General features: G+C 41.6%; 1 protein-coding gene across 1 annotated transcript; it reads left to right on the top strand.

Moving 5' to 3' along the window:
* Nucleotides 1–5,033: 5,033 nt before the first annotated feature.
* LOC138395697 (glutathione S-transferase alpha-4-like) lies at nucleotides 5,034–21,915 on the top strand. Its single transcript, XM_069488553.1, has 6 exons — nucleotides 5,034–5,129; nucleotides 6,295–6,346; nucleotides 9,953–10,085; nucleotides 12,681–12,822; nucleotides 17,963–18,094; nucleotides 21,793–21,915. The coding sequence occupies exons 1-6, from the start codon at nucleotides 5,043–5,045 to the stop codon at nucleotides 21,913–21,915; spliced, it is 669 nt and encodes a 222-aa protein (XP_069344654.1). The 5' UTR covers nucleotides 5,034–5,042.
* The last annotated feature ends 3,975 nt before the right edge of the window (nucleotides 21,916–25,890 follow it).

Raw genomic sequence — 25,890 nt, 5'->3', positions numbered from 1 at the left:
ACCTTGTGCCATGGTGCTTAATGAGTACATTAAATCTTTGTGTATCTAAGTATCTACTCCATGTATATTTGGGAGATTTAATCCAAACGATCCGACATGGAGGTCTTCCTCCAGGGTCTTGCACTTCCAGGGAACTATGCCAAGCTGAGAAGCAGGGCTTCTCTGAGTCAAGCTCTGACACTAACAAATTTTTCTAGGACTTGCCCCAATCCTTCAGTAGCAATGGGCCATGTAGTAGCATGCTTTGTTTATTCTCCAAGCAGCCTTTAAAACCTGGGTAGATAGAAGTCTCTTTCTTGGTTCAGGAATATTTTTTATTTAAGTAAGTTTGTAACCTTGGGGAAATAATTCAACCTCTTGTGAGTTTGGGGAACATGAATCATTAGACCCTAACTGAAAGAAAATCTAGTTTCTAAAAATGAAATATAGGGCTCTCTGGAGAAGATGCATAGCATATGAGCTTGGAATAGACATACCTTCCTCATCATCTTACTATATAAATGATCAACTCTCTCTCCCACAGTAATATAGTTTGGTTGTTTGTGTAGTAAAAATGCCATATAAAACTTGAGATCTTTTTTAAGGGGTTGGTTCCATATAGGAGACCATGTTGGCTGGTAACATGTCAAATCCAACTAATTAAATCTTTTGCCAACATATCATATGTTAGTAAAACAGAAATAATTTATAATCACTATAACTTCAAAGTTATACTGAAGCTATAGTAAAGCTATACTTTAAAGCTGTACCAAAAACCTTGGTTGTGTTGATATTGCTATCTTCTAACTTTAAAAGATTTTTTTCTCTGTTGCATTATACACTTAAAGCTCAAATGATTCAACATCTTTCTAAAGTAGCAAACTTAAATTCAGTGTTATCCAGGAGAGTTTTCAGTTCCAGTGACAAATTCTTATCTGCTGGTTGTAACAAAGATAGGCCATTCTGACCCATTAGAGAAGCCAAAGTCAATGTGAAGGATATTTCCATTGATAATAGATTTAGAATTGACATCTCATATTCTGGCCCAAAATATCCGCTAAAACTGGCAATCTCTTAAATTAGCCCCTTACAATTTTTATTATCCAGATTAATTCACTAAATGCCTGCTTTTGTCTATTTAAATAATTCAGAAAAACATGTCTCAATTACTCAGAATGACTGTTAACATGGTCTCAATTACTGTCCAGAATGACTGTTAAAATTGTTGGCAGGATTGGCTGCCTTTCCAAGGTGTGTGTTCAGCAGACGGGAGCACAGGGCAGAGAATAAAGGCGCGGGAAGAGAAACAAGATCAGAGAGATTGTCAAAACTGGAAGAAACTAAGGAGATTAGCCAACTCCAAACCCACTGCTCATTTTAAAGTTGAGGAAACTGGCATTTCTTACTGACCTTGCCCCAGGGCTAGAACCTACGTATCTGCTACTTTGTTAAATTTGGGGCCTTCAATCCTAGGAATTTCTCTTTCGAACGAGGGTCAATAAAGATGATCTCACATGGGAAATTTACATATACTCTTCCAAACTTCCTTCTCCCCTGACTTTTCCCTGTCCTTAGACACATAGGACTCCAGCACTTTACCGTTTATTATCCATGACGTTATTAAACATCATGTCCTACCATGTGCACCTGCCCAGCAGGGAAGAATAACCCAGAACTGCACACTCGCTGGGCCCCACCCAGGTCCACGTTAGCTGGTTTTCACTCTAGACCCAGCTTCTCAAATGTTATGTTCACACACATGTGAATCACCTGGGATCGTGTTAAAAACACAGGCTCTGACTCAGTAGGCCGGGCCCAGGGACTGAGATTCTGCATTTCTCACGCAGCAGGCTCCCAGAAGCCACTGCGGCTGGTCCAAATTCATACTTCTGGAGAATGCTGTCCGCTCCCATCAGATGCAGGTTTGGTGGCTTTTCTCACATGTGGATGTTGCTGCAATCCAGAGGTGGGGATGTGTGTGGTATCTTCTGAGTCAACAGTTTGCACTCATTATCTCATTTCAACCTCATGCCCAACCAAACGGATTAAGCACTGTTAGCCTCATTGCACAAATGAGAAACTGAGACTTGGAGAGGTTAAGAAACTTGCTCCAGTGAGAGGTAGAGCTGAGATTTGAAACTGGGTCTTTTTTCCAGTACCCTGGGCCCAATTCAAATTAATGTGTTAGCGTAAATGTGTTCTTTCACATTTTCTAAAAGATTTTGGGCCCTTTTTTTTTTTTTTTTTTTTTTTTTTTTTTACCAAAGGACCACACTCCAACTGTCCAAAGGCTGCCACGCCATCATCCCCACTTTCCACTCATCCTGCCTAAGACGAGTCCCCAGGGCTCTGGGTGGGGAGTGCCGCCCACTGCTGGCTCATCTCTGGTGAAGCTGCACACAGGTGAAGTTTGCAAGCCTTGAGAGATGCGGCTCAATGCCCAATGTCCTAAGACCCATGCGAGGAGCCTACGTAGCGAACCAGCTTTGTTCAGTTCAGGACACACTTGTTGGCCAATGTCAGGAGCGGAAAAAGCAGAGATGAAGAAATGGGCTTCAGTGTACATGCTCGACTGGTTTCTCAGATTCTGGGTGTTTCCATTTTGGGTGGAATCCACAAAGCACTGCTCCTTTGTTCCCTGCTGCTTCATTTCCCACAGATGGAATGCATGTTTCCATTGCACCTGCTCTTTTAAGCTTTGACAATGTGCTTTTAAACAATGGGAACAATTGGATTTACTTTTTGAAGCATAAACAAACCTGATCTTCTGTACTACTAAGCTGTGGTTTATCCTAATCTTTGCTAAAATTCATCAGAGGTCAAGGAAAAAGGATTAGAGGACCTGTTTAGGCGGTTAACCTATAATGCCATGGGGCAGGGAGGATCAGACCAACATTTATATTTATATACAGTTGTCCATCGGTAGGTATATGCAGGAGATTGGTTCCACTACAGCCCTGTGTATACCAAAAATCGGAGCATACTCAAGTCCTGAAGTCAGCCCTGCAGAACCTGAGTTATCTGAAGGTTTAAGCAGGTTTCCTATCCCACCAATACTGTACTTTCAGTCGGCGTTTGGTTGAAAACAATTCGTGGATAAGTGGACCAGCATAGTTCAAACCTGTGTTCTTCAAGGGCCAGCTGTAAGGCCAGCTGTTCAGTAAGGCTCTGTTCAATCCCTGTAAAACCATATTGTATTTTTATTAAACACCTATTTCATTCTGACTTACCTCATAGTAGTCTGGATGCTTTTGATGTCAGGAACTACAACTTATTCATCTCAGTGTGCCTGGAGTTCCTAATCTAGTGCTTTACCCATAGTAGGCGCTCAATAAATGTTTGATGTTGAAAGAATGAATGAAAGATTGAACACAGGAATATTGTCAGATTTAGAAACTGGTATCTTGAAGTGGCACATCGATGGTGTCAACAGTAGGTATTGCACAGCCACTGTGCCTGGGATAACACTGGGTGGTTCTGCAGGGGACGGAAGGAATATGACGTGGCCCCTGCCTTCCAGTGTGCAATCAAGGAGAGCAGGTGGTTCTTGGCTGGGTGTGAGACTGTACGAGGCGTGGGGCCCCTTCTCTGCCCTCAGCTATTCTAGAAGGAACAGCTCCTCCTGCGAGGAGCTCAGGTGGGGACTGGAGTCCTGCTGAGGCTTTTTGGACACCCTCCAGTTCAATCCATCCATCATCCATCCTGAGAGCCTCACTTAGAGCACGACGGAGCCATGGCCAAGAGACCAGGTGGGGTGACTGGTTGGCCAGAGCCAGGTATTTAAGGGGCACACAAACATTTGACCGGATTTTTACAATTAAATGTCTCATAATAAACTGAGTTACTGATAGTCTGGTTTTTGACTTTGCTGTGAGTTGTGCTAGTGCAGGCAGCAACCTCTAGTCAAATCCCAGCTAAGGCACGATATTTGGCGCTCTGGCAGCTTACCAGGCTGAGGACCGTGGAGAGTGCTCCCTGAGGTCACACAGGCTCTCAACGCATGCACTCCCCCGATACCCCTGAGCACCCTCTGAGCCACAGTGCCACATGCACTGTGCTAGCGGTTGGTAATTTTGCTGTTCCCTGGAACCGTGCATTGTTGCATAGGAGTGGGAAAGTCCAAGGTGAGAAAAGGAGACCTAACGATCCTCTAAGTCGCTCTAGAGCTTTAGTGTTTTCAAAGCACTTTGCCTTTATTTTATCTCATTTGATCATCTCAAGAATCCTGTGAAATAGGCGGGGTCACTAACAGAATAGCGTAGTGGCTCTTGCAACAGTGAGGTAGAAAGTGCTATTAGGTGTGCTTGCATTGTCACTACACTCTCCTTGGAAAGCCTGCAGATCACCTAGTATAATTCTTGCTGATGACAGATGAGGATATAAAGGCAGACAGAGAGGTAGTGAATTGGGTCTAAGGTGAGCCAGCCCGCTGGGGACTGGCCCTATGTAGGCCTGCATCTGAGTTTGTCCCAGGGCCCAGGGAAGTCTTGTGACAGAAATCAGAGCCCCCAGTTCCCACTGAACATTTCATTCAAACAGACCTGCCTCCTTGCTGCTGTTAGGAAAGATTTTCTTTTGCAGGGTCATTCATGAAACCATCATATTAACTTCTGATTCTTCTCTTAAAATACCAGAGGCAGTCTCTGAAATCTACAGAATACCTTGATAGTATAGTTTCTTCTTTCTTTTTCCTTAAACTGTGAGCTAGAACATTTATAGAGTAGGGCACAAACACATTTATGTGCAATTTAAAGACCAATTATAAAAACGAGTAATTCTGCTCAAGAAACAGAACATTGCTGGCATCCCAGAAACTTCAAGTGCCCCCACCCAATCACAACCCCATTCTCCTCGCTAGAAGGGACCATTATCCTCCTTCTGTGATAATTATTCTCTTGCTTTTCTTCATAGTTTTGCCTCCTATGTATGCATCCCTAAACAATAGTTTCGTTTTACCTGTTTTAGAATGGCTATAAATGGAGACATAGCATATGGTGTGTGTTAGTTTGTTGTTTAAAAGCGTTTTTTCATTTTGCCCTTCAGAAAACCCCAAGCCAGGAGTCATGGCAGCCAAACCCAAGCTCTACTACTTTGATGGCAGGGGCAGGATGGAGTCCATCCGCTGGCTGCTGGCTGCCGCCGGAGTGGAGGTGCGTTCCTGACTGGGAGAAGCAAGGAGGGTAATTTGGATGGGATGACGTGGCCCCCTTCAAATTTCGGGATGGTGCCTCAGGCTTCACCTACCCTTTTCCTTTCCAGCTGTCTTCCTTTGTAAGAGATGAGAGGTGGATCATAGCTCTGGACAGGTGGGCAGTTAGGAAGGAGTTGTGGGGCTGGGGAGGTGTTCTGGAAACTTCCTAAGGGCTGAAAAGATCTTGGTGGCTCACAAGACAAAGAAGAGAGAGGAGACCCACAGCTGCCTCACTGTCTCCATTGGGTCCAGCTAAATTTCTGCAATGTTTCCAGCTCCACCCCAGCAGCGCAGCTGTGTGACAGGCATAGCTGCCAGCTGGAACCGTAGGACTAGCTACAGTCTGGTCTCCTCCTCAACTGTCCCCTGAAAGCTCTGCCCCATAGAATCTTTCCTCAACTCTGAATTCCTTCCCGCTGACTTTTCCATAGATTTGCCTAAGTGCCTTGGAATTGCTTTGTTTCATGCAGGGGTAGGCTTCCTCTTCCCTATTTGAATGCCATCTCTTCTAGAGCAAGGACTCATTACCTTGTTCCTTTTTCTCTTCTCTCTTTAGGGACCCCTCCTCTACACCGCTCACCCTACCCCACTCCCATCTCAAGATTTGGGGGACCAAAAAAAAATCACTCTTTCTCACAAAAGCTTTAGAAACTCCATCAATAAATTATGATACCTTCACTCGAGTAATGATCTTTGGATCCCTTTCTTTGAATATATGAGCATCAAATCTGTCCCGATATGGAGGGAGAATGACACAGAGCAGGAGAAGAAAGAAGAGAGAGGAAAGGGAAGAAGAGAAATCACTGGGGAAGTTGGAGGAAGGACAAGAGTTTGGAACAAGGGAAGAACTAAGGTGAAGAAAAGGAAAAATAGGACTCGGGGCTTGGGGATATCTTTTAAGTAGACAAAACCCAAAAAGGGCTACCAGTGCCATGCCAATCTAAGCTAATCTACACTAAGCTAATCTACATGCTGCCAGAATTTTCAGCTGTGTGGTGGTTGACATAGTTGTGGTTCCTTTCTTAAAGTTTTATTCTGGAAGCCATTGGACATTTTAGACTATAAGCATTTCCCGCCCCCGCCTCACTGAATTCAAAGTTATAATAATTCCTCTCTCTGTCTAGTTTGAAGAAGAATTTTTTGAAACAAGAGAACAATATGAAAACTTGCAGAAGGGTGAGTCCAGATTTAGTCAATGTTATCTTATTAGAAAAATGGAAACTTGTTTCTGGAAGAATTTGTTTTGATATAGGACACAGAGCTCCAGAACGGCAAATGTTAGAAAAGGCCAGCACAGAGCACGACTGCTGACACTGACTGTTTGCTGTGTCCCTGACACACAGCTAAATTTGCCTTCTGCACCGTCTCCTTAGCCTTTCCAAACACTTATCACGTAGGTTATGGTGGTGGCCTCAGTCAATATGATCACATGGGTTGACCAGTGCTAATTGGTTCAATACTCTCCCTCCCACCAAAGAATGTTTTAAGAATTATTAAATAATGATCCAGTGGGTTGGAGGGAAGGGGACAAGCCGGGGAGTGAATCTGACCTAAGATATGTTCTAAGTTCTCATGGTTCACATCCACTTTTTCTTGGTGGTTTTAACAGACTAAGAGAAACCATTTTATCAGTTCACATTGTAGAGTCAAGACTATGGAAGATATCCAAATTCGATTAGATTCCAATCCAAAAAGAAGTCTTTAATCGTTACAGTTCTCCAGAAAAATTTTTCACACTGAGAGAAAATACTAGTACTTAAACTTCTAACAGCCATAGCATTATTTTTCCTATCTAAAGAAAACTGTCTGTCCCCATCATTGCTGATAAACAATCATGAAATTAAATTGTTTTTAAGAAGGACATTCAGCTAGTAGTTAGCAGAACTGTCACTTACCAACTGCATGACTTTGAGCAAGGCCTTTAACTTCTCTGCATCTCTGTCTTCTTACCATGAAATAAAAATAATTCCTACGGTTGTAGATTGCAATGAGCCAGAAGATCTTCTTGAGTGGGGGAGGCCTGGTTACCCCTTTCCCAGTTCTTGTCCAGGAACTTTATTATCTGGCATCCCCTGAAGGTCCTCTTCCTTTTTGTTTCTGCCCTATTCTACCCAAACGAGGACGGTCCCTGGTACCCAGTAGGGGTTTATACATATTATACATATGGAATAAGTGTATCTCCATAAACTCTTCTGTGTGCATTCTGGCAAGAAGCGCTCCCTGACAGCCTCTGAAATCCCCCAGCCCTCCCTGAAGCTGTGATGCTGCTTCTGTGCTTGGGACCCCCTCCTGGGCATTGCTGGTACCCGAGGACAGGAGGCAGAGAGGGGCAGCAGAGAGAGCCCTGGCCTGGGTGTCAGGAGGCCCACTTCTGTTGGCTTAGCTGTGCCCTGACGTGTGCATTTGGGCAAATCACGCTCACCTCCCTTGGCCTCTGCAGTGCCTTATCTATAAGATGAGGAAATTAAACTAAACGGTATTAAGATCCTTTCCTGCAGTCTTTTTTTTTTTTTTTTTTTTGAGACAGAGTCTCACTCTGTTGCCCAGGCTAGAGTGAGTGCCGTGGCGTCAGCCTAGCTCACAGCAACCTCAAACTCCTGAGCTCAAGCGATCCTCCTATCTCAGCCTCCCGAGTAGCTGGGACTACAGACATGCACCACCATGCCCGGCTAATTTTTTCTATATATATTTTTAGCTGTCCATATAATTTCTTTCTATTTTTAGTAGAGATGGGGTCTCGCTCTTGCTCAGGCTGGTCTCGAACTCCTGAGCTCAAAGGATCCGCCCACCTCGGCCTCCCAGAGTGCTAGGATTACAGGCGCAAGCCACCGCGCCCGGCCCTTTCCTGCAGTCTTGACCTAAGATTTTTACATCCCTCTGAAGATCGGCCACTCCTAGAAGCAGGCGTCATTTCTAATTGATGTGTGTATCTCTCCCAAGCAGCAGCAGGCTCTGGCCTTTAGATGCTTGTTGAGTATTGAATGAACATAGAAATTCCTTTAGGAAATGGAGGTTTGGCAGCCTCTCTGTGAAAACTAATACTGATATTTCCAAAGAATGGTTGTAAACATGGGCTTATTTCTACTCAGAGAAGCTGGGTAAGCAAGCCGGGCAGGACAGATCCCATTACAGGTCAGAAAATAGGCTCCGGTAGTTAAAAGTGGCCTAAACTCATCCAGCTAGCCAGGCACACTGGCTCTCTGGAAAACTGTCATAGGTTCTTGGGGAGGTGCTGCCCCCACCACCTTCTACTGCCTCTCAAAGCGGGAATGGTGCTAGCAGTTGGGGAAGTTAGCTACGGCCTTTGCCAATGCACTAGTGAAGTCTGGTTCCTATTCTGGGTAAACATCCTTATTCTCCACAGTGTGCAGACATTGATGGAAATTTCAAAGCGATCTATTTCTTCAAGAGCCCATGAAAAGAGCACCATTTGTAATATATCTTTAAATATATTATTTATGTAGGCAGAGTCACTTGCAACAAAGAGAACTTGATTTCACTGAACATTGATTACTGACAGTATTAGTGTTTTACTTCATCTTTTCATAATACTGCTAGATAGAAATTATTGCTATTCTAGACAAAAGAAGCGGAAAATCAGATAAGTAATTTGCTCAAAGTCACATGGCTGGAAAGGGCTAAAGCTGACATTTAAATCTAGGTGTGCCTGCGTTCTTGCTGTCACACCCATCCTGCTGCCATGCACACCCGGAGTGACGGCCACTGTGCTTTCCAAAGGACGCAGCCCCCCAGACTCCCCCTCTCAGTCAGAGTATCTGGGGAGTGAGGGGGCTATTTTTAACAATGCCCCACTGTTAGGGTGGAAAGAAAGGCTTAGTAGGTGCTCATGATGTGGGTGGAGAAAGACTTCTCACACTGAGATTAAGATATGTAAGTAAAATTCATTTTATTATTTAGAAGGACAGAGAGAATGAGAGAGAGAAAGAGAGAGAGAAAAAAGGGGGTGGGGAGAAAGCAGGCAGATGTCGTGGCATCCCAAAGAAAGAGAAGGGAGATGCCAGCAGCAAGGCCAAGTGGCTTTCTGGTGTTAAGGCTGACAAAGAGAAGAAAAAAATCGTGATGGCTGTCAGATGATAACAAAAGCAGCAGCAGGTAGATAAAAACTGCCAGGATGTCAAAGTCCAAGACTTGTTTTCCCACCTTTCCAGGAGATGTGACTTTGTCCTGGAGATATGGTTGAGGCTGTACCTTGTTCTTCTGCTATTTACTCGGGAACTCTGTAAAAGCAGATTCTCAAAAACAATTTTGAAAGAGAGAGGTTTACATCTCTTTTCCGTCCATTCAGCTCTTTTCAGAAGTTGTGCAAAGCACATCTCCTGCAGGGTGCTGTGAGTGAGAGAACTCACGGGATTGATCTTTAACTGTTACTGGGGAAATTGTAGGATTAGCTATTTTCCTATGTGGGATTAGGTATTTTCCTGTTGTTTTTGCAAGGCCGCCCCTTTACCCTCTTCAGGTGATTCTCATGGACCGTAAACTTTGAGAACCAGAAGTACTTATACTATAGCCCAGTTACAGTAAATGTGGAAAGTCTTAATCATGATTAACCAACACGCAAAATGTGTGAAACTGCCAAACAGATCTCAAATTTTACATAAAGCAAATGGAAGAGATTTCCTCAACAACTGGGGCCTTTAACTCATCACTTTGGATAAAAACTAAAAATCACTCAGAGAAATTATTAATGGACGTGAACCATCCTGCAGACTTACTGCAACCATTGAAAAAGAGTATCTTAACCTCTCTTTGCTCAAACCACAGATGGACGCCTGCTTTTCAGCCAAGTGCCTTTGGTTGAAATTGATGGAATGGTGCTGACACAGACTAGAGCCATCCTCAGCTACCTCGCTGCCAAGTACCACTTGTACGGGAAGGACCTGAAGGAGAGAGTTAGGTACCGTAGCGTTCATGCCGTCACTTGGTCCTTGTCCAAGCTTCTGCCGTCCTGCCCCAGCTGAACCTGGTTCAGGTGTAACCTTTCAGCCTGGACTGAGAGGAGAAGATAAGTGGGACAAAGGGGAGATGTCATGCCTTGTGCAGAATTCTGAATAAATACTGCACGTCTCCCCTTTTTGTGTCTACTCATAGTGCAATGAGTGCTGCATGGAGCATTCTCACGTTCTCTCCCCACTCCCAACCAGATATGTTCTCAGAAAATGACCTGGTAAACTATCCTACATAAAAGTGGAAATGACTGACTAATCAAACAAATATCAAGCCTCGTATCAGTGATCTATTTACTATAAATAATGCTGTATAACATTTCACATTGAAACACATGACTTAAATCAGCAGATCTATGGCGCCAGGCTTGACTTATCTCAGCTGGGCTCACTCATCTGTCTGAAGTTAGCGAGGCGGCTCTGGCTTTGGGTGTTGGCTGACTATCTACTGGGGGGTGAATGGGCCATGTGCCCCTCGTCCTCTCATCCTGAGCTTGTTCTCATGGCAGGGTTCTAAGCGTAAGGGTGGAAGCACATAGGCCTCTTAAGTTCTGGACTCAGAACTGGTACCTTCTCATTTTATCTCATTCCATTAGTCAATGCAAATCACAAGGTTAGCCTGGGAAACACGCCCCATGGATTGATGGAAGGAGCTGCCAAGTCTCGTCACAAATACTGGAAGGTGAAGTTTTGTGGCCATTTTTTTGCATCTGTATACTACAAGCATCTACTCCATGCTGTGCATTGTGCTAGGTCTGGAGGAGGCTCACTGGGTTACTACTCCCAGGGATGCTTTCACGGGAGATGGGTAGACTTAAGACAAACAAAACAAGACAAAACAAAGACTTGTAACTACAAACTTGTATCTGGATTTGGGGGTCAAGGGGCTTTTTCAGAGGTCTGTGAATGTTGTCATCATAAGCGTGGACATGGTGGGGGTGGTCATGATACATATTTAATGGAAGACATGGTGGGAGAAAGCCCCAACTCAAATGTTCAGAAAAAAGAAGAAAGAAAGCATAACATAGGAATGAGCCCAGCCCAATCTTCCCATTTCTCCATCTCTAAAACAGACTTAGTCATTCCAACCTGCAATTCCAAAGGTATGTGGCAACAGAAGCAATGTCAAACAATGTGTGAATAAATCCTTTTGTGACAATGCAAGTAAGTACTGATGTGCAAAAGCAGTCTGTTTCTTGTTTTGATGCATATTTTTCAATCGGTTTTTAAAATCTCCATGGTTTTTTCCAAGATATGTGTCCTAAGCTATAGATAATATTATTTTTCTCTTGGTTAGGCATAAACTGTAATAGAGTAAAGCAAATGGGCTAGGTGACAATTTAACATGAAAGAAAAATGACTTGTAATTCAGATAGGACAATGAGAGTTTCTTCTTCTTCTTCTTCTTCTTCTTCTTCTTCTTCTTTTTCTTTTTTTTTGCATTTTTTTAGAGACAAGGTCTCACTATCTTGCCCAGGCTGGACTTGAACTCCTGGGCTCAAGTGATCCTCCTGTCTCAGCCCCTGAGTGGCTGGGACTACAAGTGCATGCCACCATGCCCAGCGCCATTATTCTTTTAAATGCTGTTAAAAAGAAAGACAAAGACTACAGAAGATCATTAAACCAAATTCGTTAGACAATTAGCACATAATGAAGGATACAGAGACATACTTGTAGAGATAACTAGCACAGCATAAATGCACCTATAGACCAGCAAGTAATAGTAATATATCTACCATTATTAGGTCTCTTTTTCCCTAATGGTTGTCATTGTGCAAAATGATCCTTTGTGTTTCTTTTAATCTTTTACCCATTAATTTTTGAAGCTGGATTATATTGTTTTTTACAATCTGCATATAACTGCTGTAATGTAGGGAGTTTTTGTTCACTTGCTTTTAGAAATGGAGGATCGTGCTACATTGCCCAGGCTGGATTTGAGCTCTTGGACTCAAGGGATCCTCCTGCTTCAGCCTCCTCAGTAGCTGAGACTATAGGCATGTGCCACTGCGCCATTATTCGTATTTTTAATAACCCTGTTCTTTTCTTTTCTTTTCTTTTTTTGGTGTGTGTTTGTCAATGAAAGGAAAACTTTAAAAGGAATGAAATAGAGCTGTTTGTCTGGCCTGACTAGGAAATGAAACTTTTCTTTCTCAGTTGCCAGGTCAATGGAACACCTGTTAAATGACATATCTTTTCTAAATAATTGAAAAGGTTCTAGTACTAATAGTTCTGTGTTTTTGGTAAACTTCATTGACTTCAGTTTTTAAAGCCGTAATAATCCAATTATTTGTTGATAGCAGATTTCAACTTAGAGGCATTCATTAGTCCTTTCAGACACCCTTTTATTCAATGAAAATTTCCAGAAACCCCAGTACCAGTCACTTAGCTGGTTCTGGTACCAGAAATCATTCATGAGAGCGGAAGCTTCAGGGGGATATTCAAAAATCATTTGCCCCAACATCTATTTATACCACCGAAGTGTTGGATGAGGGAGCCCTATACTAGAAAATTCTTCTCGGAATGAAAGTCAAATGGTGTTTTGTCAGGATCGACATGTACACGGATGGCACCCTGGATCTGATGACGATGATAATGGGGGGTGCGTTCAAACCCCCTGCGGAAAAAGAGGAGACCCTCGCTTCAGTCGTGAAGAATGCTAGAAGCCGGTACTTTCCCGTTTTTGAAAAGGTAGGCTGCAGGGCTCGGGGGCTTCACATTTCCCTTGCTGAGAATATTTCAACAGTGAATATCTGAAAAGCTTTCCTGCTTTTAGATCAAAACCTTAATAAGGATTCCAGAACAAATAACAGGTGAAATTATGGAGCCTCCAACTAAACCAGAGTCTGAATAAACCAAGTGCAATGAGAGTATACAGCATTTCTGTTCTGATTTTAAAAATAAGCCATGAGCCCAAAGTGTCGCCACTTTGAATTCACTGTCAGATACCTTAGTAGGTCTAATATTAGAGGTTAATGATGCCTCAATCAAAAGACAAAGTCTCTTAAAATGACAATTTTTCTGAAGCAATTTTGAAGTAAATACTAAAGGCAAATGTCCTCGTGGTACATCTGGGGAAGTTCCAAACCTGGAGGACAGCATGGGAAATGATAAGGAAGACTTGTTAGCATAAGGTTTTACTGTCAAAAGAATTTTGTGGTGTATATATATATCTTCAGTCTTAGCCCTGGGAAAGAATGACTTATTATTGACTAAACTACAATGAAGAATTCTGTCAGTACCTCAGAGTATTACACAAGCAAGTTCCTATTTATCCAACAACTTACAGTGTTGTTGAAATACCTTCCCTTCAAAATACGTACAATGATTATTTGAGTTGTACTATTCAGTGTGCTTTATCAACTGCAGATTTTGAAATCACTGTGTGGCCTAATCCGGTACTTCCCAAAACATTTTAAAATTATTTATTCAAATCAGGATCAAACTCAACTTCATTCATTGTAATTGATCATTACATTTCTTAAGCCTTTTTAAATCTATAAGGTCCCCATCTCCTCTCTTTCTCTCCTTTTTCCTCTTGCATTTGTTTTGTAGAGTTTCTCATAGTGTGGATTTTACTCATTGTGACATATTCCTTTGTTTCTAGATTTCTCATAAATTGGAAGTCAGAAGCAGAAGCTTGATCAGGGTCGGGCTCAATTATTTTGACCCGATTGCTTTATAGGTGGTGTTGTGCACCTCATCAGGAAACACAAATTGTCTGACTGTTGCTCTTATGATGTTCATGCAATTGATGATCAATGCCATGCCTAGATATATTGATTTATTAGTGGATGCAAAATATTGACATTCCAAAACTGTCAGTCTCTCTTCATTTATTAGCTGGAATGTTTTCTATAAAAAGAATTTACCCATCATAATATATTTGGCTACTCTGGGATATGCAGGAAAGTAGGGTAAATGCCCTATTCTTTCTTTTTATTCACCACTTTAAAAAAGTGAGTTAGTTACCTAGTATCTTCAAAAGAGAGCAATGGGTTGTTTATTATTACCATTGTTGTTGTTTTTGCTTTTGTCCTTTAAGTAACACTATGATACAATTTATTGTCATGGATTTAAACACATTTGTCACATTTTAATTAGTGTCAAAGCTCTTATTCTTAATGAGGCTCAAATATCCTACCATTTGGCCAGTGGTAGCTTCAGGTTTGCTCCTGGTCCTTTCAACATGACCCCAGTGATCTTCCTTGCTCTCTGGTACAGCAGGATGCTCCTGGCTCATCTTGAACATTTCCTTCTCTAGACCTGCAATCAGCCATTTTCCCATGGAGCTCCGGTTACTTTTATGCTTCCTAACTTTTCCATGTCATAGTACTCATAGAGAATGATGACATTTGTGTGGCGCTGGGGCAAACACACAAAGCAGCTGGAAGAGACAGCTTTGGGGGCTCCGCCATGCCAAGCCCTGCTTGACAACCTCAAGAGCTTGGGGTTCAAATTCTCAGATATGAACGCACAGCAGTGAAGCGTGGCACCTTGAGTGATGCATTCTTTGCCTCTCTAACCCTACTTAATCATATTTTGGATCATTCAGAGCACTCACTTATAAAACTATTCTATCATTAATAATATTTAACTTGGAGTTAAAAAATAGTTTTATTTTTTAAAAATATACCTTAGTGTCTAGTATGTTTCCAGAGAATCGTTTAGGAAAATGGAACTATATGATTCATTCATCTCCTAGTTGTTCTTAATGAAATAAGTAGATGCTAAATACTTCCTGAGTCTAGTCTTTGCCTGTGACTGCGTTATTTCTACACTGTAAGACAGGATGTAGTAAATCATTTTGATTGTGTTTTGAAATCCAATGCAAAGTTACTAATTTGCCTGTGATGAGTTAAAGAACTAGGAATTATTTCAAAATGGTGTCACCCTGGCCACGTCATTGGGACTTGGGCTTCTGTTATTTTTAGATGTCAAGCCATCTTTCTTGATATCCTTCTGATCAAGAGCATATATTCCAGAGACTTTCAGTCTGAACAAGGCATTCTCTCTGGGGCTGAGGGGTAGAGCTTTTCTGTGTGTGAAGATAATGGCCCTGAGCAGAAAACAAACCTCGCTTCTCAGATTCATCTAGATAACTAAACTGCTTTTGCCAAATCAATGAATGTCATCTACTTCAACTCAATAATGTAGGTAATGTATTTTGAAATACATAAGTCCAAGTTTTTGCATTCAGAAATTAAATTTTATTTCTGAAAATAAGGGGAGTTTTTGAAATCATTTTATGAGTAGATGTTCATTATTAAAAAAATTGGACAATACAGAAACGTAGAATGTGGAAAGAAGTTACTACTACCACTGCCACCAAAAGATAAATGTCAGTATTATTTTCATGTATTTCCTTCTAGTCTTTTCACTATAAATAAGTTTTATTTAGGTTTTTTAGATTTTTAGATAATTATAATCATATTAGAGATAGTTTCACCTGTTATTCTATTACAATTGACCCTTGAGCAATGCAGAAATGGGGCACCAACCCCCCCATGCAGTCAAAAATCTGAATATAACTTTTGACTCCCCCCAAACAGGCAATGGGGATATATTTTGTATGTTATATGTATTATACACTGTATTCTTATAATAAAGTAAGCTAGAGAAAAGAAAATGTTATTAAGAAAATCACAAGGAAGAGAAAATATATTTCCTGTTCATTAAGTGAAAGTGGATCATCATAAAGGTCTTTATTCTGTCATCTTTATGTTGAGTAGGCTGAGGAGGAGGAAGAAAAGGAGGGGTTGGTCTTGCTGTCTCAGGGGTGGCAGAGGTGGAAGAAAATTCACACATAAGTGGACCCACACAATTCAAACCTATGTTATTCAGGGGCCACCTGTATTTAAAGTATTTTCAAAAGCAGAACTGCTATGTACCTACTACTTGGCACTAACAAATGTCAATGCTTTTATTTTGTTGCTTAAGATCTTTTTCTTTCTCCTTAAAACAAATCTATACAGATAGTTGCAGTCTCCTTTGGACTGTGCTCAGTATCATATCCCTTCCTCTCTCCCTCCCCAGAGGTAACCACTATCAGGAATTTGATGAAAATTCTTTCAGTCCATTTTAAAAAATAAAGACCTGGCTTTGGGTGGTTTTAAAAATTTTTACATATGGGCCGGGCGCGGTGGCTCACGCCTGTAATCCTAGCACTCTGGGAGGCCGAGGTGGGCGGATCGTTTGAGCTCAGGAGTTCGAGACCAGCCTGAGCAAGAGCGAGACCCCATCTCTACTAAAAAATAGAAAGAAATTATATGGACAGCTAAAAATATATATAGAAAAAATTAGCCGGGCATGGTGGTGCATGCCTGTAGTCCCAACTACTCGGGAGGCTGAGACAGCAGGATCCCTTGAGCTCAGGAGTTTGAGGTTGCTGTGAGCTAGGCTGACGCCACGGCACTCACTCTAGCCTGGGCAACAGAGTGAGACTCTGTCTCAAAAAAAAAAAAAAAAAAAATTTTTACATATGTAAATGTTAAAATATTTTTATGTGCGTAGCACCACCATACTATGTTTGTTCTACAACTTGTTTCTTTTCAATCAACTTTGCTTTTGAGCTATACTAGCAAATGTCTTGTCATAACTAATACATTTGTATTTACCCCTTTCATTTGTTTTCCATTTATGAATATATGACTTTTGCTTTGCCTTTCCCCGCTCCTTTCTAATCCTGTTAGATTGATCGGGTTTTCTTTATTTCTAACTTTTCTTCTGATGGTTCAGACGATAAACATTTCTTTCTTAAACTATTAGCCTTTATCCTTCTCAACTTTTCTCCAAACTTCTCTCTTCTTTGCCTTTTTAATGTTTTTCTTGAATATTATTTTAAATCCAACTTGTTTTTAAGCTCCTCCTAATTAGTTTTTTTTAAAACAGTCACTACTTGTGTATATAATGGATCTGTCAACATGTCTAACTGATTATTTGCTCACCATTGCTCCTCGCTTCTCATGCTCGTCTTTTTCCTTCTACACAAAGAATATATATTTTTCAGTTCTTTCAGGAAAGGTCTATGAGTGGTTAGTTCTTTCCATCTTTGTCAGAAAATATATTTTATCTTCACTCTAAAGTAATTATTTAGATGGTTGTAGGATTCTAGATTAATAATTACTTTTACCCAACACTTTGAAGCTATTATTACAATGTCTTCTGGCCTCAATTGTTGTCATTTAGAAGTCTACCATTATTGTGATGGTAGACTTTGCCTTGGCCAGGATACTCTAGAATTCACTAATTCTAAACATTTTTTTGTCCACACTAACATTTATTTTTATTCTGGTATTTGTCACAGGAAGAGATGTGGTGCCTAAATTTACCTCTGTTCTTTATTTATGGAGCAAACCTATATTTAATGCATCTGCTACTCAAAGCTGCACCTGAGAGATTTTTTAACATTCACTTTTCACTGGATAGTGAAAAATTAGCTTTTTATGTGGCTCAGGTTTGGAATTCTGGTATCTCATCGGTGACTGGTTTCTACTGCTGGTATAGCAGCCAGGCTCTAGCTAATGGTAGCTTTTGTGTCTCCCTGTACCAGTGGGTAAACTTTTATTTAACCACTTTCAGGTTTGTAACAGGAGCTGGGTACCAGCACTTCACCACCCAAGGAGGCTTAACAGTCACTGACAAACTTCCAGAAACATTGTGCCAAGAGTATTGGTTTCATGCGATCCTTGCCAGCATTGGAGATTTTAAAAGAAAAAATATTCTTCAGTAAATCTGATCTGTACAAAAGATTTCATGCCTTTGTAAATGGTTAGCGAGGCAAAATAGTCTTTACTTCCATTTGATATTCTTTTTATTTTTCTTTCTGTAGATTTTGAAAGACCACGGAGAGGATTTTCTCGTTGGCAACAAATTCAGCTGGGCGGACATACAGTTGCTGGAAGCTGTTTTAATGGTGGAAGAACTTGATGCCTCTGTTCTTTCTGACTTCCCTCTGCTAAAGGTGGCATATTAATATCCACACATAGCCTAGGAAAAAATGAACAGAAACAAAGACTGAAAGAAAATGTGCTTCTAGGCCATCCTCCAAAGAAACTTAAGAAGATCGTTTTGAAAGTCATTTTATTCATTTTGGTTATTTTCTCTTGCTTAGACTATGGGATCTGTTAGGAAATAAATCCTCATGAAGGGAGAAAATATAGATTATTTTGATTCGGGCTTGAACATTTAGTACTTTCCCTTTTTAGAGCTTTGAGCAGTTTTTCCTGACAAAGCAATGCTGACAAGTGTGTTTTCGTTGCCTCCCTCTGCAGCTTCTACCAGACAACTCAGGCCACTGTTAGTCCCTCGATGCTGCCCACCCTGCTCAGAGCTTCTGCTTGGTGGCACTGCCAGTTTCCTATTGCATTGCCCCTGCCCTCAGACAGCATTCTGCCTCGGCCAGACCTTACCTGGCCTCTATTCCAATTCCTTAGAAACACTTTCTCTAATAGGTGACCATGGGTTTTGTAGTTCAAGAATAGCATTTTTTTTTTTTTTTTTTTTTTTTTTTTTTTTTTGTTGAGACAGAGTCTCACTTTGTTGCCCAGGCTAGAGTGAGTGCCGTGGCGTCAGCTTAGCTCACAGCAACCTCAGACTCCTCGGCTTAAGCGATCCTACTGCCTCAGCCTCCCGAGTAGCTGGGACTACAGGCATGCGCCACTATGCCCGGCTAATTTTTTCTATATAGATTTTTAGTTGTCCATATAATGTCTTTCTATTTTTAGTAGAGACGGGGTCTCGCTCAGGCTGGTCTCGAACTCCTGACCTTGAGCAATCCACCCGCCTCGGCCTCCCAGAGTGCTAGGATTACAGGCGTGAGCCACCGCGCCCGGCCAAGAATAGCATTTTTTTTTCTTATTACAAAAGAAATGCAATTTTCCCCATAGGCCAAGAAAAAAAAGAAAAGAAAAAAAAAAAAAAAAGAAATGCAAGTTCATGTAGCTACCTTAAACATTTACATAAACTAAAAAAAGATCTATAATTCCACCAGCCAAATGTTACTGCATGAGATTTCCTGACCTATTATTTTGTATTTTTCCCCAAATAGGATCATGTTAGAGATTGTTTTGTAGCCTGTTTTTAACATTTTTTTCAATTATCATGAATATATGTACATATAAACAAATATTCTTGTGCGATGTTATGCTATTTTATTTTCATTAGGTAATAGAATCACATCTTTTTTTTATTCTTATTTCAGCATATTGTGGGGGTACAAAAGTTTAGGTTACATATATTGCCCTTGCCCCCCCCAAGTCAGAGCTTCAAACGTATTCATCCCCTAGAGAGTGTGCATCGCGCTCATTATGTATGTATACACCCATCCCCTCCCCCACCCACATCTGCCCGACACCTGATCAATGTTATTCCTAAATGTGCTCTTAGGTGATGATCAGTGAAACCAGTTTGCTGGTGAATACATGTGGTGCTTCTTTTTCCATTCTTGGGATACTTCACTTAGTAGAATGGGTTCCAACTCTTTCCAGGAAAATACAAGAGGTGCTATATTACCATTGTTTCTTATAGCTGAGTAGTACTCCATGGTATACATATACCACATTTTATTAATCCACTCATGTATTGATGGGCACTTGAGTTGTTCCCACATCTTCGCAATTGTGAATTGTGCTGCTATAAACATTCGGGTGCAGATGTCTTTTTTATAGAATGTCTTTTGTTCTTTTGGGTAGATGCCCAATAATGGGATTGCTGGATCAAATGGTAGGTCTACTTGTATCTGTTTAAGGTATCTCCATATTGCTTTCCACAGAGGTTGCACTAGTTTGCAGTCCCACCAGCAGTGTATGAGTGTTCCTGTCTCTCTGCATCCATGCCAACATTTGTTGTTATGGGGCTTTTTGATAAAGGCCATTCTCACTGGAGTTAAGTGATATCTCATTGTGGTTTTGATTTGCATTTCCCTGATGATTAGAGATGTTGAGCATTTTTTCATATGTTTGTTGGCCATTCTTCTGTCTTCTTTTGAAAAATTTCTGTTCATGTCCTTTGCCCACTTTTTGATAGGGTTGTTCAATTTTTTCTTACTGATTTTCCTGAGTTTTTTTTTTTTTTTTTTTTTTTTGAGACAGAGTCTCGCTTTGTTGCCCAGGCTAGAGTGAGTGCCGTGGCGTCAGCCTAGTTCACAGCAACCTCAAACTTCTGGGCTTAAGCGATCCTCCTGCCTCAGCCTCCCGAGTAGCTGGGATTACAGGCATGTGCCACTATGCCCAGCTAATTTTTTCTATATGGATTTTTAGTTGGCCATATAATTTCTTTCTATTTTTAGTAGAGACGGGGTCTCGTTCTTGCTCAGGCTGGTCTCGAACTCCTGACCTCGAGGGATCCACCCCCACCTTGGCCTCCCAGAGTGCTAGGATTACAGGCGTGAGCCACTGCGCCCGGCCAGATTTTCCTGAGTTCTAAATAGATTCTTGTTATCAGTCCTTTATCTGATGTGTAGTATGCGAAAGTTTTTTCCCATTCTGTAGGTTGTCTGTTTATTGTCGTGACTGTTTCTTTGGCTGTGCAGAGCTTTTTAATTTAATCAGGCCCCATTCATTTATTTTTGTTGTTGCTGTGATTGCCTTTGGGGTCTTCCTCATAAATTCTTTGCCTAGGCCAATGTCTATAACAGTCTTTCCCACATTTTCTTCTAGAATTCTAATAGTTTCACACCTTAGGTTTAAGTCTGTTGTCCACCGTGATTTGATTTTTGTGAGAGGTGAAAGGTGTGAGTCCTGTTTCAGTCTCCTACATGTGGCTATCCAGTTTTCCCAGCACCATTTATTGAATAAGGATTCTTTTCTCCAGAGTATGTTTTTTCTGCTCTGTCAAAGATTAGATGGCTATATGAAGATGGTTTTATATCTGGAGAATCACATCTTTTTGAAAAATCACAGCTATCTAAAAAGGGCATAAATTGAGAAGTCTCATTCCCACCACTGCTCTCCCACCTTCCAGCTCTCTGCTTTCATTGGTTTCCTGTGTATCCATCCTTCCAGGGCTCCCATTTATGCAGATATGAGCAAATAGGAATTTATATTCTTATTCTCTCCTCTACTCCCATTTTCTTACACAAAATGGAAAACAATGTATATTCTGTTTTGTCCCGGGTTTTTTGACTAAACAATGCTTCCAGAGATCTTTACCTGTCCGTACAGGGACCTCCCTCTTTCCTATTATGTAACAGCATTTTAAATTACTGGCTTACGTTCTTGGTAGGGATATACCATAATTTCTATAACCAGGTTCCTTTTCCTAGAAACATAGACTATGTTTGATTTTTCACTGTGTTAACATTCCCTTAGCTCTTTATTTGCTCACACCCTTACTTATTCCTCTATAATAATGCCTAGAACAAAAATTAATAGATCAAAGAATACAAATATTTCAGCAGTTTTGATATGCACGGCCTGATTATGACAATGGCTTTTTAATAAGATAATTTAACTCATGCTAAACTCATCAACAATGGCATTATCCCAGTATTACCCCAAGAACATCTAGCAGGCACTTACTGAAGGATTAACTCACTAGGATTCAACACACTAGGCTCCGTAAACTGAAGATCTAAGCACTCTCGACGCATGACAGAGGTTTGATTTTTCTTAAAGGTTGTAATTGCTATTTAGGCCCTGATTTTACTGTTTTTCGTTTCAGGCATTTAAAACAAGAATCAGCAACATCCCCACAATTAAGACGTTCCTGCAGCCTGGGAGTCAAAGGAAGCCACCCCCTGATAGCCACTATGTTGCACTAGTCAGGAAGATTCTGCAGTTCTGATGGCAGCAGGCCTCAGGATGGCAAGAGTGACGCTCTGCTTGCAGCCCCAGCACATGGCATCTATGGTGAACAGTAGAAGCAAGCTAGATTCTAGGAGCTAAGTGTCTGAGAAGAGCAAAGCCATGCTGCCATCAATGGCAAACGCTGATTAAATGCAGTAGAAAACCATTCGGATCTGTGAGCTTCTTTTTAATCTTGTCAATTGTGGATGATGGTCTGCAACTTTTATGAAATCAATGTTCAGTATAAATAAATAGAAGCCAGGTATATGTAGGGCAGTGGCCCACATAGGACACTGCTCTGCTCTCTGCATCAAGATCAGGACCAGAGATTGGGGGAAGAGTGACCAGAGATTTGGGGAGCAGGATCTCTCCAACACCCACATCGATTGCTGAGTACTTGGGATAGAAAAAAGTGGCAAATGACAGATTGAGAATAAGACAATGTCTGACTCTAGTAAACTTTAAGGAGAATTGTGGGGGACAGAAAATGTTCAGGAAACACCATTTTGAAACCCTGAAAAAATTAGATAATTAGATGACCCTCTTCCACCTCACAGAGCCACCCCAAGACTGAGTTTTGCTTTGATGAAACAATTCCAAGTAGCACTGAGGTTAAGATATAACCAATGACTATCTCCTTATACAAATTAACCAAAGATTCCCTAGCCTTGATATGCTTTCTTAAGGTAACTTATGTTCCCGAGTTGTGTAATTTGGAGCTCAGCTCATTTGATGGGGGATGGAGGAACTGACTGGGTGATGTTACAGGCACAACTGTGGTTCAGATGGCCTCTGGGCTAGAGCAAGTATCCTGCCAATGGTTTGGGATACACAACTGTACCAGCTCCAGACTTCTCGTCCCAGGATGCACATTTTATGAATTTCTGAGTGTTCATCCAGAAATTCTGGATGAACCTGTTCTTTTTTTTTTTTTTTTTTTTTTTTTTGAGACAAAGTCTCACTCTGTTGCCCAAGCTAGAGTACGATGGTATCAGCCTAGCTCACAGCAACCTCCAACTCTTGGGCTTAAGCAATCCTTCTGCCTCAGCCTCTCGAGTAGCTGGGACTACAGGCATGCACCACCATGCCTGGCTAATTTTTTTTCTATATATATTTTTATCTGTCCAAATCATTTCTTTCTATTTTTTTAGTAGAGACGGGGTTTCGCTCTTGTTCAGGCTGGTCTCAAACTCCTGACCTCGAGCGATACTCCCGCCTCTGCCTCCCAGAGTGCTGGGATTACAGGTGTGAGCCACCGCGCCCGGCCCAGGTACCTGTTCTTATTTGTGAAATGACTTAATGACTCACCAGATTTCATGCCATTTCCACAGGGCATGACCATTCCTACATTACATTCTGCTCCATCCCTTCTTCAGATGATGGACTGATCAACAGAGTTATGATAACCTGGGCCACGCAGCACCCCTTGCCTCAGTCTGTGTGGGCCTGAGCTCCTGCTCCCAGAGTGGTCAAATCCCAATCTGGGCACTAGCATTCACCTAATCGTCCCATCTCATTTCCCACTCTCAGACAGCCATTGCCAGACAGCTACTGTATAATGAAAAGTAAGACAGATTGGGAGAAAAGGCTTTTCAGAGGAAACCCTGCCTCCTTCACATGGGATGACATTTTCCTCTGACCTTCACCAAAGCCAAGCTTCTGACCTTAGAGAAATTAAATGGAAAAAATATACATTTTTTAATTATTCAAAACTGTAAAGCAATTTCTTTTTGTTATATTCAAATGGTCTTGGTAAATAATTGAAACAATTTAAAAGGCCATCCAGTAAAAAATAAAATCTTCACTTCTCTGAATTGTTTTAAAAATAACCATTTCCTGGGCCCTTACTCCTGGCCCTGGTGCCTCCATTTTTGTTGTTGTCATTTAGACTTTAGTGTACAGAGAATTAACACCTGGGCAGTGGCTCCCCTAGTGAGCCTTCCTAACTTGATGTTGGTAATTAATCTTCCTTTAGACTCCTCTCTAAACTTTATTTTTTTTTTTTCTTTTTTTTTTTTTTTTTTTTTTTTGAGACAGAGTCTCACTCTGTTGCCCAGGCTAGAGTGAGTGCCGTGGCATCAGCCTAGCTCACAGCAACCTCAAACTCCTAAGCTCAAGCGATCCTCCTGTCTCAGCCTCCCGAGTAGCTGGGACTACAGGCATGTGCCACCATGCCCGGCTAATTTTTTCTATATATATATTTTTAGCTGTCCATATAATTTCTTTCTATTTTTAGTAGAGGTGGGGTCTCGCTCTTGCTCAGGCTGGTCTCGAACTCCTGAGCTCAAACGATCCGCCCACCTCGGCCTCCCAGAGTGCTAGGATTACAGGCGTGAGCCACCGCGCCCGGCCTAAACTTTAAAACGTGTGACTGCTGCGTGAGTTTCTCGGCACAGAGGTAGAGGGAGCGAGGTTAACCAACACTAAGCCAGAGGTGATTTGCTGCCATGGACTGCCAGCCCTGAGCAAAATTGAGAGAATGGGGTTTGGTTTTTCATTTGTGTCTTTCATTCCCTTTTTGGGGGGGGGGGTTGGGGGGATTGTAGTTGTTGCTTTTAAGCAAAGAAAAGGATTTATTAATACACACATTTGGAAGGACAAGTATGAAATTCAGGGACTTTCAGACACAGATTGTCCATATCTTATCCTGACATCAGTGTCGTCCTCAGGTTCTGTTATTGGCTCATCCTCCTTGGGGCCCCGGCTGCTGCCACGGAGGTCTTTTTTTTTTATTTCAAAGTATTACTGGAGTACAAACGTGTTTGGTTAAATGACCCGTCACCCAGATAGCTTCACTGTACCCTTTAGGTAGGTTTTCGCTCATCCCTTCCTTCCGCTCCTCCCTGCTTGATTTCCATTGAGATTTACTTCCCTCTATGCACATGTACGCTCATCAGTTCCTGATGCAGCCAAAATGGAACCACGTGGAGGAGACAGGAGAGTTCCTCCAACAAGTGGGGCTGGTGTTAGCAAGAGGAGTGGAGGAGAGAAGCTGGGCTGACAGAACCACAAAAGTCTATCAACTATGGCCCCAGTTTACAGATAAGGAGAGTGAGGCTCAGCGAGGCCCTTACCCTGTGAGCTAAGCTCCTACTGGACTTGTTGCCAGCGGGAATGACATCCTGCTTTTAGGGATGGAAAAAATTAGACCCAGAGAGAGAAGGTAAGTTTGTCTCAGATCACAACCTAACAAGTCGCTGAACCAGAACCTCAATTCAGAAGTTAGGACCCATTTTTTAAGAGACATATCTGGCAGTAGCCTGGTGTTCAGTTGGGGACACTAAAAATAACTAGGAAATAGGTCTCTTCTGTTTGCTAAGAGGTGGCAAATTTGGACAAGTGTTTCCACTCTGAGTCCTTAGCAGCCATTATAAAGCTATGAGTTAGTAGATACCTATTTTTCCCCCCAAGCCCATTCCCACCCAGTATCTACTGGACCCTTCCAAAAACCTTGCAAAGAATAGGACTTTTTTCTTTCAGATTGCAGCATCTTTGGACCTTGATGCATTTTTTTTTGGATAAAACATTTTATCAAAGTAAAACAAACATACAGTAAAGGGAACATATCTTAAGTATATCACTCAATGTTTTTGGTTTTGTTTTTGCAAATGTCACATTTCTATTTGTAAAACAGCATTATTGAGGAATAATTCATATGTTATAAAATGTTCAATGATTTTTAGTAAATGTGTACAGTTGTACAGCCATCACCTCACTCCAGTTTTGGAACAGCCCCCCTCCCCCAAAGTGTCCTGGTTCTAGTCAATCACTGCTCCCTCCCCAGCCCAGGCAGCCACTGGGGTGACATGGCTCATCATGCTTTCTGTCCCAGGCTATGTCACTTCTGCACAGTTACCCTGGCTTGAACCCAGTGTTCAAGGCCAGGACAATCAGCCTGGGTCCTCTTCTTGTGGCTTTCTCTTCCTGAATCAGAAAGGTCCGGCCGAATTTCCCTCCTAAATGAAGTGCTGCC

The sequence above is a fragment of the Eulemur rufifrons genome, chromosome 15, assembly GCF_041146395.1.
Source record: "Eulemur rufifrons isolate Redbay chromosome 15, OSU_ERuf_1, whole genome shotgun sequence".
NCBI classification, from domain to species: domain Eukaryota; kingdom Metazoa; phylum Chordata; class Mammalia; order Primates; family Lemuridae; genus Eulemur; species Eulemur rufifrons.
Note: the sequence above shows the minus strand (reverse complement) of the source record. Positions and strands in the feature narration are given on the sequence as shown.

What these genes read in the sequence shown, in the direction of transcription:
- LOC138395697 (XM_069488553.1), top strand. Translation starts at nt 5,043, where the DNA reads ATGGCAGCCAAACCCAAGCTCTACTACTTTGATGGCAGGGGCAGGATG. An exon ending in ATATGAAAACTTGCAGAAGG is followed by an intron (nt 6,347 to 9,952) that starts GTGAGTCCAGAT and finishes CTCAAACCACAG; the next exon opens with ATGGACGCCTGCTTTTCAGC. An exon ending in GACCTGAAGGAGAGAGTTAG is followed by an intron (nt 10,086 to 12,680) that starts GTACCGTAGCGT and finishes GTGTTTTGTCAG; the next exon opens with GATCGACATGTACACGGATG.